The 15,294-nt window shown below is 50.8% G+C and overlaps 1 protein-coding gene and 1 long non-coding RNA gene across 2 annotated transcripts in view; one reads left to right on the top strand and one right to left on the bottom strand.

The window, feature by feature from the left end:
* Window positions 1-1,511: 1,511 nt before the first annotated feature.
* The window catches only part of LOC149359849 (aquaporin AQPAe.a-like), a 167,869-nt gene continuing 154,086 nt past the window's right edge, over window positions 1,512-15,294 (bottom strand). The window contains exon 6 of the mRNA XM_089571958.1: window positions 1,512-1,732. Coding sequence (XP_089428084.1) covers window positions 1,660-1,732 — 73 coding nt within the window. The 3' untranslated portion in view covers window positions 1,512-1,659. The remainder of the gene's footprint in view (window positions 1,733-15,294) is intronic.
* Window positions 6,613-15,294, top strand: part of LOC149359850 (uncharacterized) — a 48,061-nt gene continuing 39,379 nt past the window's right edge. Inside the window, exon 1 of the long non-coding RNA XR_016288812.1 lies at window positions 6,613-7,029. This is a non-coding gene — a long non-coding RNA (uncharacterized LOC149359850). The remainder of the gene's footprint in view (window positions 7,030-15,294) is intronic.

The raw sequence follows: 15,294 nt of genomic DNA, 5'->3' as shown, positions 1-15,294 counted from the left end.
GCACACGTGTCTAAAATACACAAATCCATTGTAACTGTGACCATTGTACCACAGTACTAGCTAGAATACTTTGCCACGAAAGTGTTGTGGCATTACGCTTCATCTTGCGCAGGTCCTCATTTGCATTTCATAAGCGGAAGCATTGACTACACCGCTGTATTCAAGATGTGCCATGCATCCAGTTGTCTTCTCCGATTGGTTGAAATGATTCAATGCACCACATTCCCTATTGGCTCAAGCACAATGATGACATGGTGTTGGTTTGGCTAGTCACAGAGCACGTATGGAAAAGAATCAAGAAGGTATTGTTTCAATATAGTGGCCTTGGTTTATGACAACTGGCAAAATGTTTGACATAAGGACAAATAATATTTGTCACGCTCTTAATTTGATTGCCACAATGTGAGAACACTCTGTTAATTTGCTGCAAGTGTCAAAAGCCTTATCTTACACTTTACTTGTGCCTGTTGACTATCACTGACATTTGCTTTGACTCCTAAGTAATGGTATAAATTGACTGCAGTTACGGAGATGGTCTGTGCAGTGTCTCAGTAGCTGGGCAGAAGGCAATGAAAGGATGCTGCAGGTGATAACCTAAATCCTTTAATAATGCAGTGTTTCTAGAGGCTTGAATGCGACTGGAGGATCTGGGAGTGACCTGAAGCAGATATTTTGTGACAACACATGAGTTTGCACAGCTAAGACTGTAAATAATACAAATTGAAGTGAATGAAAGCACACCCTTTTTTCAGTGCCGTGAATACCTTATGTTCTTGTGTACTCCAGCAATTTCACATTACACCTGGCTTGTGGTGTTGGACAAATTGCTCAAGCCAAATTGTGTCTCCTTCGAATTTAAAATTTTTGAAAAAGAGGCTGCTGAACTGCATTTCATTAAATAATAAATAGAAGTAAAGACGCCAGATGGCCAGCATCCTGTGTAGTGAAAGCATGACAAAATTTTTGCTTTCTTTGTAAACTTAATCTTACGCATGCAATCAAGGGTGCTTGACATGAACTGTTATGAATTTGTGTATCAGTTGTGCTATTATTACCACCTTCTTCAAGAGCATACAAAAAATGTGGACGCATGAATGCTTGTAGTGGTGTATGCCTCAGAAACAGAACAGTGTCTTTTCCATTTTGTGGTGCGGGTGAAATTTCTCTTTATTCCTGTGTCATTTTGAGTAAATATGCAAATTCAGTAAGGTATAGCTGCATGTTCCAGTTAGAAATCTGGGCCGGGATATGGCAATGCTGTTCTGATTCCATTCTATATTTCTTTTCCCCACTAATCGCTATTAGCTCAAGAAATGCCATCTCCTGTATTCGCTCTCTGTAACTGGCTCTATCCCAGCGGTAGCGACAGCAGGGTATTGCTTGAGCCATACAGAGAGCGGGAAAATACAATAAAATTGAATCAGAATAGAATAGTAGTACCGGCCATGCCATGGCATCGTGTTATTGCACTATCACAGAATACATGAAATAAGGTACGCATCAACTGTCGCACTGACAGTTGTGGGAAAGTTAACGAAAGCAAACCAGGTTGTGGTGGTGAAAGTACGCTCTCCGTACTTAGCTTGGTTTGTGACCTGAGCAAAACGACAAAGCATCCAAGTACAGGCTGTTGAAACCTGCTTGCACATTATGTACAGCTTAAAATTTAGGAGATCCAGGTCCTTGTCCGTACTCGAGGCGTGCCGGAAGTGTCCGAAGCGCATTTCCAAGTCTACAAAAAAAAGGGGGGGGGGGCAGCAATGTCATTACATGTGGATGTTCAGCACACACACACACGCACACACATGCCCCACACACACACTGAAAAGGTGTGGTGTCTTAGTGAGGTTCTGTCGTAAACAAGATGCAGACTTCGACATGCCTTTACTGTGCCAGTGAACCAAAACAGTAAAAAGGCAGGAGTAGGCTTCAGGTCTAGCCTTCACTGCTTCATTATCTGATGTCGCAGATATTGAGCGTCGTCAAGCCAAGAAATGTACTGGGATTCATTAAAGTGTGTGAGCTTCAAGTGCAATGATGTGCTAGCATGAGCTGGTTGGTACATCACTCTCAGTAAGAAGCAATGTCACTCAGTCGCAAACAGTGCCGAGATGGTACAGCTTGAAGAGACATACACACACAGTGCTGCATGTCAGTGTTTATCAGCACATGTACTGTCTTTGTCAAAAGTAACCAGGCTGCATGGTTTGCTTCTAGCTTGTATAGTGGAGCTCTTGCAGCTTTCCTAAAGATCAAAACGTGTTGGAAGGAAAGAAGACCCCCAGTCTTTACCTTTAATGACCATTTCAGCTTTAGGGAAGCTGTAAGGGCTCCACTGTACGAGCTAGAAGCAAACCATGCAGCCTGGTTATTTTTGACAAAGACTGTGCATGTTTTCTTAAGTAGCCTAGTGTGAGTGCTGTTCTGGACTTACTCAAAGCTCCGTGAATACCGTCAAAAACCCAAACTCTGCCCTACTTCAAAACTGTGGGAATAGATGCAAAAAGCAAACATATTTTGAATTTCACATAAAAGACACATGCATAACCAGTTATTTAACATGCAGAATCATGCGTTTCTTTGTTTTTCAAAAATTCATCACAGCAGTTGCTTATATGGGTGAATGCAGATTTGATGGCCTTGTGATATAAACTTGCCATGTCCTGACAGCGTTAATGGTTACCCCATGCTTGATGGCACACATGACAGGTCAGTTCAAATTTACAGAGCATCCCAAGCAACACTGGCGAGATTGAAAAACAGTACATTTAGGACAGACAAAAGAACAACATTCCTTATAATTTCACTGAGGGCTGGTAGCATTTATAGGTCATCATTGGTACACTACGGGCCCTTATCTAACTCTGAGCCATTACCAAACAAAAAAAAAACGCTTTATGGAGTGGAGAATTTATGGAAAGGTTTAAAACTTGGGTCAGTAGGCAGATAACATGATGCCAGCATTGCAAGCTTGGGAGGGCATGCATACAAAATCTAACCGTCAGAGGTGCCAGAAAGGGAAGTAGAGTTGCCTTGACATCTTTCATTTCACTTTCAGCAGACCATAGGCATGCTCATGCGTGCGGTCAAACTGTCGCGAAAGACGACCGGGCAGTTTTTGACTTCTTCGCGGTAGATAGAACAGCGCGCGGTCATGTTTTTCCGACGGAAATGATCGTACGCGTACGACATGCAAGTATCTGATCCTTCCGCCGCTGATGCCGTCTGTTTTGTGGGCAGCTTGTATGGAAGCTAGGAATATCCAAGTGCGCCCCAGGCCGCGCTCTAAACGACAAAGCCGCTATGCAACACCCATTTTATCAGACATCGATTACTGCTTTGGCGCTTAGCATGCGCATAGCTTTCGCTACATACGTTTACTTGTTAAACAAGATAACGTATCTTCACTTAGTTGTAGATATAGCCAAACGCATTGCAATATGGCACAGTCATTGTTGCGGCTAGCCTCAGAAATCGGCAAAAATTGCACGGTGACAACTCGCACTGTGAGCGCCTTTTCTGTCCTCGGGTCAAGCACATGCATGCACGTTTTCACAGTTGCCATAGAGACGGCCGCAAATACATCCTTGCGAAAACTCGCGAGGATGTAACTTCTATCGCAGCCCGTCTGCTGTGCAGAAAACGGATACCGACGACATCGTCGTCAGTTCGTGTAACAAGAATGTCCACGAATCCACGGTATTTGCGTCAATCACGTGACATGGCGCGACAGGAAGTTTTGCTCTTGCGCCATCCGGTTCCGCTGCTTAAACCGTTGCTTAAACAAAGGCGACGCGGATTGCTTGGATGAGTGGTCAGCGTTTGAATTCGCAGCGCTGCAAGTGCCCCGTGAGTAATATTACCGTTACTCAACACGTGTTGCAGCCACGGTCGTCACTGTCTACTGATCGCGCCAAGGGAAGCACCCGATCACGGCATCAACTAAAGGAGAGATATGGGGTCTCGGAGAGCTCGCATTAGGTGGGCCGGCGATAACGCGGACCAGTCTGCCAAGTTCAGCCAGTTCCTCAGTGATGAAGAACTGATGGACGTCACGTTTGTGTGCGAGGGGGGCCATCAGCTGAAAGCCCACATGTTGGTCCTGTCCGCTTGTAGCTCCGTGTTTCACGATCTTTTCGTTGCACAGCCCTCTTGGCAGCCCATCGTGGTCTTGGATGGTGTGCATTACGCGGACCTCGCGGCACTTATTGACGTCATGTATCGTAGAGAGGCGACCGTGCTGGTCGAGCGACTGGAATCAGTCAGGAGGGTTGCGAAGAGGTACAATATCAAGATCGTGATCGAAGTCACCGGCGAAGACATGGACGAAGTGACTCGGAGAGTGCGCGCTGAAAGGTCCATTTGCATGCCACCGGCTGCGACCCGGTCACGTTACGAACAGGAGCGCGGTTGTACTCTAGGTCAGCCGCCGGGCGACTGCGGCAGGAGTGAGACCAGATACGCGAGCGTGTTAGCGGATAAAGACGTTAACGCCAAGAATGCCGACATCAACTATGTCTCGTCGGGTGACGCGATTTTTGTTGCAGACGCATCGGATTTCAGTAGCGCTTCTACAGTGGTCGCGCCGTCGACAGCTGCGTCTGCGAATGAACGCTGTTACTCGATCGGCGGGGCTACTGAAGGTTCGTCCGCCTTCAAGCTAGTCGAGGAAGGCGACACCCTAAGCAGTGTCGCGAACATTTGGAAAGTTGAGCCCGTAGAAAGCGAGGGCGATTTCGTCACTGCCGAAGTTACCCCCGTGCGTTCACTCGAGGATGAGCAGCCGGAGTCGCAATGCACCATCGATGAGCTCCGGCCTCCTGGCGCGGACTTCTCGGGTCCGGTAATCGTGTCGACGGCTCCATGTGTAGTGTGGTACGAAGACTGCGAGGAGACTTCTTCCGAGGTGATCCCGCTGGATAACGGCTCGCCTCCCTTGGACAGCGCGCCGAGTGACGCGAGCACCTGTGCCATACCCGTCGTTGCCGGCTCATCCAAACGCTTCCCTGACAACGAACAACACCCACGCTGTGCATCCACCTTGACTGAAAGCGAAATAGTGCAGCCCGTTCACGACCGCACCTCTCGGCAAAACGAGTCGGAGGTGCAGTCCGAGGCCGTGCCTCGGGACCGATCGCCGCGCGCGAGCACCAGCGAGTCGCTCAGGTGCGCCGTCTGCTTCGAGGCATTCAACTCCGAGTCTTGCCTCAAGCGCCATGAAATTGCGCATTTCGGCAAAAACCCGTACCTTTGCAGTTATTGCGGCGCTCTTTTTTCGCGCAAGGATCACCTGGAGCACCACGTGCTCGTGCATACGGCGGCGACGCCCTACCGCTGCAAACTCTGCTCCAGCAGTTTTGCCCAAAAAAGAGGCCTCACGCGCCACATGTTCGCTTGCGCCAAGAAGTCCCGCCAGAGTCCCGCTCCCGTTGGCAAGGTCAAAGGAGGTGCTGGCAAAGGGAAAAAGGTTGCGAAGCCACACTCCACAGCTAGCAACCGACGGAAAGACCTCGAGCAGGACACGCGCGCTCCCTTCCGCACAGAGCCATCGCGTCAGCGCAGCGAATCTTCCGCACCTGCCCGCAAGAGCAAAACAAGCAGTGGCGAGGTGACAAGCAGCAATGAGTTATTCCGCTGCCGTTATTGCGAGGCGAGTTTTTTTCGCAAGGGTAACCTGGATAACCACGAGGCCGTTCACGAAGCACGGGCGCCACTCCGCTGCAAATACTGCCCTGCGGCTTTTTCCCGTAAGTATTGCCTGAGGCGCCACATGCGCAAGTGCGCTGAGAAGGCCAATTAAACTGCAGCGTACCTCCAGCAAAGTTTGGGACACTCTGCGGAACTGTTTTGTGTTGTGCTGCCTACCGACAAACTTGTTTCGAGTGTAGCGTTCTCTTTTATCTTTCTGCCCTCATATATTTCCCTATTTCAAAATGCTTGCCCCGTCACAAAATGTGAACGGTTTGTTCGCGATTATTACCTGTGTTATTACAAAGTTTCGATTGCAGAGCAGTAATTCTGCAATATTGTTCATCTAGTCACTGAATGGTTTGTTGTCGATCATTTCTTTTGTTATTAAAAAGTTCGGGTGCAGAGCAGCAATTCTGCACCGAGTCTTGAGGCTTTTCTTCTAAAGTCGCAGGTAACTCGAGAACGAAGCGCCAGTCCCCCTCAAGGAATGCCCCGCAGCAAATGGCGTCGATCAGCAATGACATCGTTGTTAATCCCCTCACTTACCAGCCCCCTGTGATGACATGTTATAGATGCACGGGAATTAACCACGACGTCATGACAGCCTAGGCCACTCGCTGGAAGGCCTTCTTCGAGGGCCATTTGCCGCTTCGTTCTTGAGTCTGTCTGGAGAACGGCGATTTCGAATTACGTCCGTTCGCTACCAAGCAGCAACCCGGCTTGCCGTTGCCTTTATACTGAAGCGAAAGCTTCACGACGCCATGTAAAGCTAGGGTCGCGGACAGCTGGACTGTGACCGTGAAAGAAAAACAAGTAAAACGCCTCACTGAGGCGTGCCCCGTCGAGCAAGGAAGGAAGAACACGGAGAATCTATAAGTACTATAAGGTAAGCGAGGAGGAGGGGTAGTCACATTTGGCACGCATGGTGGCCTACCACATGGCGCCAAGGTCAAAGAAAAGGAACTGAGAGGAGGGAATGATTGTGTGTCGATTCACATGACCATGTAGCCGATCATGAGTCGCCAAACCCCCTCGTGGCGGCTGATACTAACACGTGACCTCTGACGTCAACAAGTGTAAATTAGGGGTGTGCTAATATTCGAAATTTTCGAATATAACTCGAATATTTTAATGTTAGTATTCGTATTCGATTCGAACCCCAAGTATTCGTGTTTTTTCGAATATTCGGCCTGACGCGAATTATCGTATCCAGACGAATATTCTATTCCGAGCACCGGCGTTCATTTCGGTCCGCAAGTGCTATCAACAGAGACATAGCAATATGGCGGCGCCCAGAGCATTGCGTAACGTTGAGCCATGCTGTAGCTGACTGCGCTGGTGAGCTTCTTTGTAGCTATACCTGCGAAGCTCGTATAGTGAGAGCTATGCACGAAATACTTCTCAATACGTGCCAGTTCAGTGCCAAGTGAGAGGGCATTTTCTGTGGCTGGAGAAGTCGTTTCAGATAGAAGGGAAGTTCTACCTGACCATGTGGAGCAGCCGGTTTTCCTTCACGACAGCCTTTGATGTTCATCCCAGCAACGCGTTTTTGTGTTTATGGCAAGCTAGCCCTAATCAATGCTGTGTATTAGCCATCTTCTCTGATATTTCCACTCTTCTAAGAATAATGTTCGAGACTTTGATCCTTTTTGTGCAGCCACACACACCTTTTGTGTTCATTTCATCACTAGTAGTTGAACTGTAATGTTATTGGGTGCTCAAAAAATGTTTTGTAGTGGTTGAATGCGTCTGTCCTTGATTATTCGATTCGATATTCGGAACCAAGTATTCGATTCGTATTCGAAAGATTTGATATTCGCACACCCCTATTGTAAATATAAAAACGGACGCAGCGTCCGCTCCGGCGGACGCAGTTGTTGCTGCGACGCTCGTCTTTTCTTTTCTTTTTCTCTGATCTCTTAACTCTCCTCTATCTGCACGTGGCAGCGGTGGTGGCTTGGCTCGAGCCAGTAGGCAGGCCCGTGCAATTTCCTTTTCATCCTTCTCTCAGTCACAACAACAACAACTTTCCTTTTTCTGTCTTCTGATCTAGCGGTGGTGGCTCGGCTGGAGCCAGTTGGCAGGCCCGTGCAATTTCCTTTTCATCCTTCTCTCAGTCGCAACAACAGCAGCTCAACGGCGTTCATTCTGTTCATTGGTGTTAGCGTTGACAACGTCTTAGACATGATTTTAAGGAAAAAATTCAGGTGGCACTTTGGCTCTGCAAGGCGAAAGCGTTTCCTGGCCACTGTTTGTTTTTATTTACTTTTTATTTTTCATATTTTGTTTTTATTAATTTTTCGCTCCTTTTCTTAATTTTTGGAGGATATGGGAGGCAGCGGGTTCAATGTCCCCGGTGCCGGTGGCGAAATGCTCCCCATCTTATTTTTATTTTTGTTTATTTTTCCTTTTCTTGACTTTACTCCTTTTATTTTATTTATGAAGCCCATGCATTCACTAGATGCGCCCTTATTCATGCTGGAACCTTGAGCCTTTTAAGCAGTGACGCCGAAAGGCGGACAAATCTACCGACGCGTCTGTCGACACGGCTGCCGACGCGTCTGCTAACGACAGTATGAGGCATTAAAGGCTTTCGCCTTAAAAGAAGTGCGTATGACTGGCTCCCTAGGTCAGTGTACGCTTGAATGGGGTGATGAGAGAGAGATGTGGGCTGCATGCGTTAGCGCTGACAACGTTGTGGCAGACACGCGGCACTGCAGGCCGCAGCGTTCATTGGGGTGAGCAAACTCTCGCGATCAGCCACTTCCACATGGCAGAGTGGGTGCGCGCTGCCTAGCCAGTGTCCGGAATGCATTAAACGTTACAGACGCCAAGCCGCTTATAGTTGCCCGATACGCCATAGCTTTCGCTATCTAACCAGGTTCAGCAGTAGTTGAACCGAGTGCAGAATTTTTAGGCCTTGTCTATACATAGTTAGCATGCTGGAAACTGCCTGGGCCAACCCAGTACAAGCCCAGCGAAGCGCGTGCAGCGCTTCGCCCAGTGCGTCTGAGGTTTTTTATAACCGCTCGCGACACTCGCAGACGGCATCCGGGCGCCGCCTGCTAGACCGCTTGCACGTCCAACACGAGTGCACTCCAGATGAGACGTGTCGGATTCCGGAGCTATGGCGTCACAAGCTCTGGGTCCCTCCATTCCCGCGCAACATGGACACACATACACACGAAGGCAGACGAGAGGAGCACTCTTGGGCCCTCGAACACCAGCACGGATCTAAACAGGGTGTATACTACGTTGACGTGCCGGGGCCGTCGCCCACTGGATTCTACACGGCCGCAGTAGTTCACCAGGACCAATGCGTTAACGGCCTCTCCTTTCGAGCTCGAAATTCAGCGCAGGCCGAGGAAGTAGTCATTGCGCTTGCCGCCTCGGACCCGAATTCGAAGGTAATCGTGACAGATTCGCGTCGAGCCTGTCAACACTACCTGGCTGGGGAGGTTTCACCTTCAGCTTACTGTATATTAAAGCGCGCAATGAGGGAATCGGACCCTTCGCCCAAACGCATAGTTTGGACTCCGGGCCATCAGGGCGTTAGAGGTAATGAGGCTGCGGACGCGGTTGCCTGAGCGCTTACCTACCGGGCACCTCATCAGGCTCTTCCGTCTCAGAGATTGTGCAACCGCTTCTGTGGTTCAGAGGAATTCTGGACGATTATTGCCGGTCCCTGCTAAGGGCATGACTAAAGCCGATGAGCGAACTCTGAGGCGCCTGCAGACCAACACTCTGCGAAACATTTCGACCCCAAAATTGATAGGCGCTGCCCTCACTGTGGGGAAAAGTATCCGATACTTTCCACATGGTTTGGGCCTGTCAGATTGGATTGGATTGTAAAACATTTATTGCGTCGAGAGCAGGTTGCGGAGGCACGTACTAGATGGCCGCTAGCCCATGGCTGGCGGCGACCTCGTTGGCCCGCTCGATTGCCCGCACTTGGATCTTGGGGTCCGAGCTGACCAGCACGGCCTCCCACCGCTCGGGAGAAGGGAGCTGTATCAACTCCGCCGGAGGCGGATCATTTGCGCAGTTCCACAGAATGTGGTCGTATGTGGCCCCTTCACCACATTTATGGCAGTTTGGATCGTACTGGCCAGGGTACATGAGGGCAAGCAGTGCCGGATTGAGAAGGGAGCGTGTTTGCAGACGGCGCCAGGTAACTTCCTGCGCTTTTGTTAACGATTTGTGGGGAGGGTGATATGCGCGCCTCTCCAGCCTAAAGTGATGGGTGATGTCATGAAATGAGATTAACCGTCCCTCGTGAAATTCTGGTCGGAGGGCGCGCTCACTGCCCGGTCGACGAAACCTCGGGCTTGCGCGTGAGCCGCCTCGTTCCCCGGATTAGACGAGTGGGCCGGGACCCAGCTCAATTCAACTTCTCTAATCGGAAGGGGGGTGTTTTGAAGGATGCGGAGTGAGGTAGATGTGATACGGCCCCTCGCGAAATTGCGAACGGCTGTTTTGGAGTCGCTGAATATAATATCAGCAGGCGTGTTCGCTATAGCTAAACCTATTGCCGCTTCCTTCGCCGTCTCGGAGCAGGTGGTTTCTATCGACGCTGCCACCAGCGGGGCGCCGTTCCCATTCACCGCGACCACTGCAAACGCTTTTCTCGGTGTTTGTCGGTATTCTGCTGCGTCCACGTACGCCACGTTGTCGTGTCGGCTGTATTTGGTGTGTAGTGCGCGAGCCCTCGCTGTGCGTCGGCCTTCGTGGTGCGTGGGGTGCATGTTCTTGGGGAGGGGTTTGATCAAAAGAGCTTTCTTGATGTGCGTGGGTAACTGCGTTTTCGAGTCTCTCTCTGGGAGCTGTTCGCACATCTTTAGTCTGTATAGGAGGGCCCTTCCCGCGCTCGTACGAGTGAGTCGTCCGAGCTGTGAAACAACCTAAGGGACTGGATCGCTGCACTCAAAGACGACAGGGGCCTGTCAGAAGAATCCTTCCCTTCCCCCCAATCCTTCCCCTTCCCGAGAGGCATGGGAGGCAGCCCTGCTCAACTGCTCGGGGCTGGAGTCTCATAGGGCGCGAGTAGCGAGTAGTCCAACGGGCGCGAGTAGCGGCCTCGTCCAGCGGGGTCCCGGACTAAGGACTCCACCTATGTAAAGGGCCATTTTTGGTCTGAAAACTCTCCTTTTGTTCATTAAAAAGTTGTCACCACCACCACCACCGCGTGGTCCGTGGACCCCCCTGCTCCTAGCCGCCGCCGCGCCTAACAGATGGTGTGTTTTCAATTGGCCGAAATGGTCGTGACGTCAAAGTGCGCGAATTTCAAACGAGGTCAATTGTACTGTGGCTAGTAACCATGCAACCAATTCAAGGGATCATATAGTGAAGCTCCAAGTAAATGGGGCTGAGTTTCGTTAATTGCTAATTAACGAATTACCCTAATTAACATTTCTAGTCAGACCAGATAAATAAATAAAACCGAGTAGGAAATTGGTCGAGTTGGGGAATCGAACCAGGGTCTCCGGAGTGCGAGACGAGCACGCTAACCACTCCGCCATGCCAGCTCGATGGCTTGGAATGAACAAAGGCGCCTCTAATGAATACGGTGTCTTCGTTCACTCCCGTCTTCCTCCCTTCCCGTTACGGCGCGGTTCAGGTGTCCACCGAGATGTGCCAGACATATACATTCCCCTTCCTCAAAAACCAATTTACCGATGAGCAAGGCGTAGAGCCGAACGGGCGATGGCGTTCTGTGGACTCCTTGGCAGCGTTGCAAGACGCTGTCGCGTTCCACTTAACATCTTCACCACACATCAGTGACACAAGCAGCAACACCGCGCTGGCTTTCGCCTCACCGCACTTGAGGTCAACAAAGTGCCCCCTGAATTTTTTTTAAACCACTCCATGTTTGTTTACTTTTTCGTTCATTGTGATTGGCTCATGTAAAGTCATTCGCCAAGTTCCTTCTTTCCTCATTGGCTGATGATTAGCGAATGCGCGGCGCCGCTTGAGCCAATCACAAAAAGCGAAAAAGAAAGTTAAAACAGAATGGATCGCTTGCAATGCGGTCGACAACGCGCTCGCTACTTTGGAATGAAGTAGGGTGCTTGCCATTGTTGGTTTATTATTTCGATGGTGAGTGTGAAGTAACAGGTCCACATGCTAATGATGCGAAAGAAAAAAGATTTGTCAGGGGCTTTAGAAAAAATTTGGAGCACGCTTTTTGCCAACAGCGACAGCGTCTTCCAACACTGCCAGGGAGTCCACGGAACGCCATCGCCCGTTCGGCGCGATGCCTTGCCCTTTGGACAAATAGAATTTTTTTTCTTTTTTTTTAGGAAAGGACGCAGTGACGGTATCATTTTTCTGGGTGGTCACCCGAGCCGCGCTTGATACGATTTATGCGAAGCATATTGCTAGAGCTACCACTCACGCCGTCGGCGTGGGACCCCTAGACGTCACACCACGTGACACCGTGACGTCACACCACGTGACATCGGATGAGAGAGGCGGCCTACACCTCGCGCCGTCGCCGTGGGACCCCTAGCCGTCACGCCACGTGACACCGTGACGTCGTCGTGACGATGCCATCGCACAGACGCCGGAATGTCCTCGAGCGGCATTCCCGCGCATTTCGAACGCGCGTTCACACTCGGTGTAGGTGAAACGCTCGCTCCACCGGGCAGGCAGACGCGGCTTCCGTGGCAATCCAGGCGCTCACCCAACGCGCGTCTCGGGGTTAGTCGGCGTTCCGCTGTAGCCATGCCGTTGTCTTCCCCCACGACGAAGGCTTCTAGTGGTTGTATTAAAATGACCAAGTATGCAACCAAGGAAAGCTATGTATTACCAAGCCTAGCCACCAATATGCTTCGCATCTGACTCTCTTTATCAAAATTTTCATGGTCTCTATTCCCCTCCCTGTAAAGGCCTCACCAGGGTGGAGGAGCGCTGGCTTCTCCGCCTCTATACCAATGCTGTACTGTGCCCGGCAGTACTTAAGCACTTCAATTCTTTCTCGGGCGCGTGCCCACACTGTGAGGAGGAGTTTTCAGACACCTACCACATGGTGTGGGCATGCCCTTCCAATCCTGCCTACCCACCCCACCTCCACCCCACTCGAGAGGACTGGGAAGCTGCCCTGCGCGGCTGCTCCGAACTCCATGCCCAACAGGCATTGGTAGCTAGAGCCCGGGCCGCTGCGGAAGCTACAGGGATCCCGGACTAGGGATCCCTCATAGTGTTTGTAAGGGGCGGGCCCTTCCGGCTCGCCCCATCGACCTCTCACTGTAAATAGGAATAAAAGTTTTCCTCCTCCTTCATCTGACTAGGCTTAACCTTAGCTAAGCCTCAGCCATAATTTTTTTTTACGCAGCCCCCGATTATAGGTCTCCTGTTCAAATCCCTGTCGCGAGCTAGGCTATAACTTAAAGACTAGCAAGTTTATGCTGCATGAAACGCTGAATCGTGTGACACACCCGGTACATTCTGTGGCAAACGGTTGGTATGATGCGATTTTTTCCGACGCGCGGTGCCGCAACTGCAGCTACGACGCCGGCGGCTTTTCGATCGAACGAGTCGCGTAAAAAATGGCTAGCGGCTTAGCATTGCTAAGCACGAAGTATGGTGCGAAAGCACGGTTTTGAAGCGAAAAGCTTCACAAGGCTAGTCAACACCGGGCTTCGCGTGAGCCGGAGGCCAGATTTGCCACTTCTGCGCATGCGCGAAACCGAGCGACGTCACGTACGGCGCAGGTGGCCGCCGTCGCCGCCGCTGACTCCGTCGCCTGACCTTTCGCCGCCGCCGCGCGCTACTGCGCGTGTGCGCCGCCGCTTCTCCTCCTCGCCACCGTTTGACCTTTCACCGCAGCCGTGCGCAGTGCGCATTTGGAAGGAGGGGTATATAAGGCGCGCTTGCCCATAGAACAGGCGGGAGGAGGTGGTGACGATTCGGTTTGCAGCCTCCGGGCTGCGGCCGTGTATCTGTTTTTATGCGTAGCATATCGCAATCACTCAGTTCAGCCCTTGGGCGCGGCCGGGCAGCCACCAAACCACGTAAAAAAAGAAAAAAAGGAAAGAAAAAAAAGAGAAACAAAAAGAAAACAGAAAAAAAAGGACGGCTGACCATGGTGGCGGTTGCCACCGCCCCGTTTCAAAGGGGGCGCTCCTAACCATCCATCCATCCAAGCCATCCATTGGAGGGTTGGTGGTTGAAAAGCAGAGATGTGGCATAAGGTTAGAATTGTAGGAAACCGTAGGTAAAGGTGATGGCGAATCTTAATGAGAATTGCCAACACAGTAAACAAAAAAAATAATAAAGAAAGAAAAGCTGAGCATGGTGGCAACTGCCACTGCCCTGTTTCAAAGGGGGCGCTCCTATCCATCCATCCCATCCATACGTCACGGAGGAAAAGCTGCTGAGAAAATCGAGTGCCGCCAAGCAATAATACCTCGCGCAAGAAGACCGCGCAATATGCAACGCATTCTTCGCTTAACCAAGCTAAGCCTGGGCATTTTTTCAGCCAGCGTCCGCTCCGGCGGACGCGGTTGTTGCGACGCGCGTCTTTACTCTCTCTTTTACTCTGTCCTCTTATCTTTCAACTCTCTTCTATCTGCACGTGGCAGCGGTGGTGGCTCTGCTGGAGCCAGTTGGCAGGCCCGTGCACTTTTCCTTTTCATCCTTCTCTCAGTCGCAACCATAGAACAGGCGCAGACACTCGCCATGGAAGGAGAAGAAGAAGCAACAGTCGGACGGCGCAGAAACACCGATCCAGAAGTGGTAGCTTGGGAGTTGGCTGAAAAGCAGCGAGAGCTTTTCGCTTATCCAGGCTTAACCTTAGCTAAGCCACAGCCAATTTTTGCAGGTGCACACCCCCGCCACGTAACTCAAGCGCGATTGAAGTGTCCACTGACCCAGGGAGCCAGTTATTTGTCGTTCCTCAAAATTAATGGAGTCTAAACCTTCCGCTGCTTCTGAGAAAGGGAAGGCGCATAGCTGCCTTAATTTGTAGGTGGACACTGGCGCCTACAGAGCGCGACTCAAAAATTAAGGTTTTGAGGAAAGGAAATGACGCAGTAACTGTTTCACATATCTGGCTGGACACCCGAAGTGCGCCGTAAGGGAAGGGATAAAGATTGAGTGAAAGAAGAGGTGCTGTAGTGGAGGTCTCCAGAGTAATTTCGACCACTTGGCGACCCGCCGCGGTGGCTCAGTGGTAAGGCGCTCGTCTACCGAGCCGGAGTACCCGGGTTCGAACCCGACCGCGGCGGCCGCGTTTCGATGGAGGCGAAACGCAAGAGGCGCCCGTGTGCTGTGCCAAAGCCACCTGCTGTGCGATGTCAGTGTACGTTTAAGATCCCCAGGTGGTCGAAATTATTCCGGAGACCTCCACTACGGCACCTCTTTCTCTCTTTCTTCTTTCACTCCTACCTCCCTCCCTTCCCTTACGGCGCGGTTCAGGTGTCCACCGAGATATGTGAGACAGATACTGCGCCATTTCCTTTCCTCAAAAACCAATTTACAATTTATTTATCTTTAACGTGCACTGACATCGCACAGTACACGGGCCTCTAGAATTTCGCCTCCATCGAAATTCAGCCGCCGCGGCCAGGATCGAGCCAGCGTCTTCCGGGTCAGCAGCCGAGT

The sequence above is a fragment of the Amblyomma mixtum genome, chromosome 2, assembly GCF_055824585.1.
Source record: "Amblyomma mixtum isolate Tamu chromosome 2, ASM5582458v1, whole genome shotgun sequence".
NCBI classification, from domain to species: Eukaryota; Metazoa; Arthropoda; class Arachnida; order Ixodida; family Ixodidae; genus Amblyomma; species Amblyomma mixtum.
The sequence above is the reverse complement of the archived record's forward strand: the minus strand, read 5'-3'. Positions and strand labels throughout refer to the sequence as shown.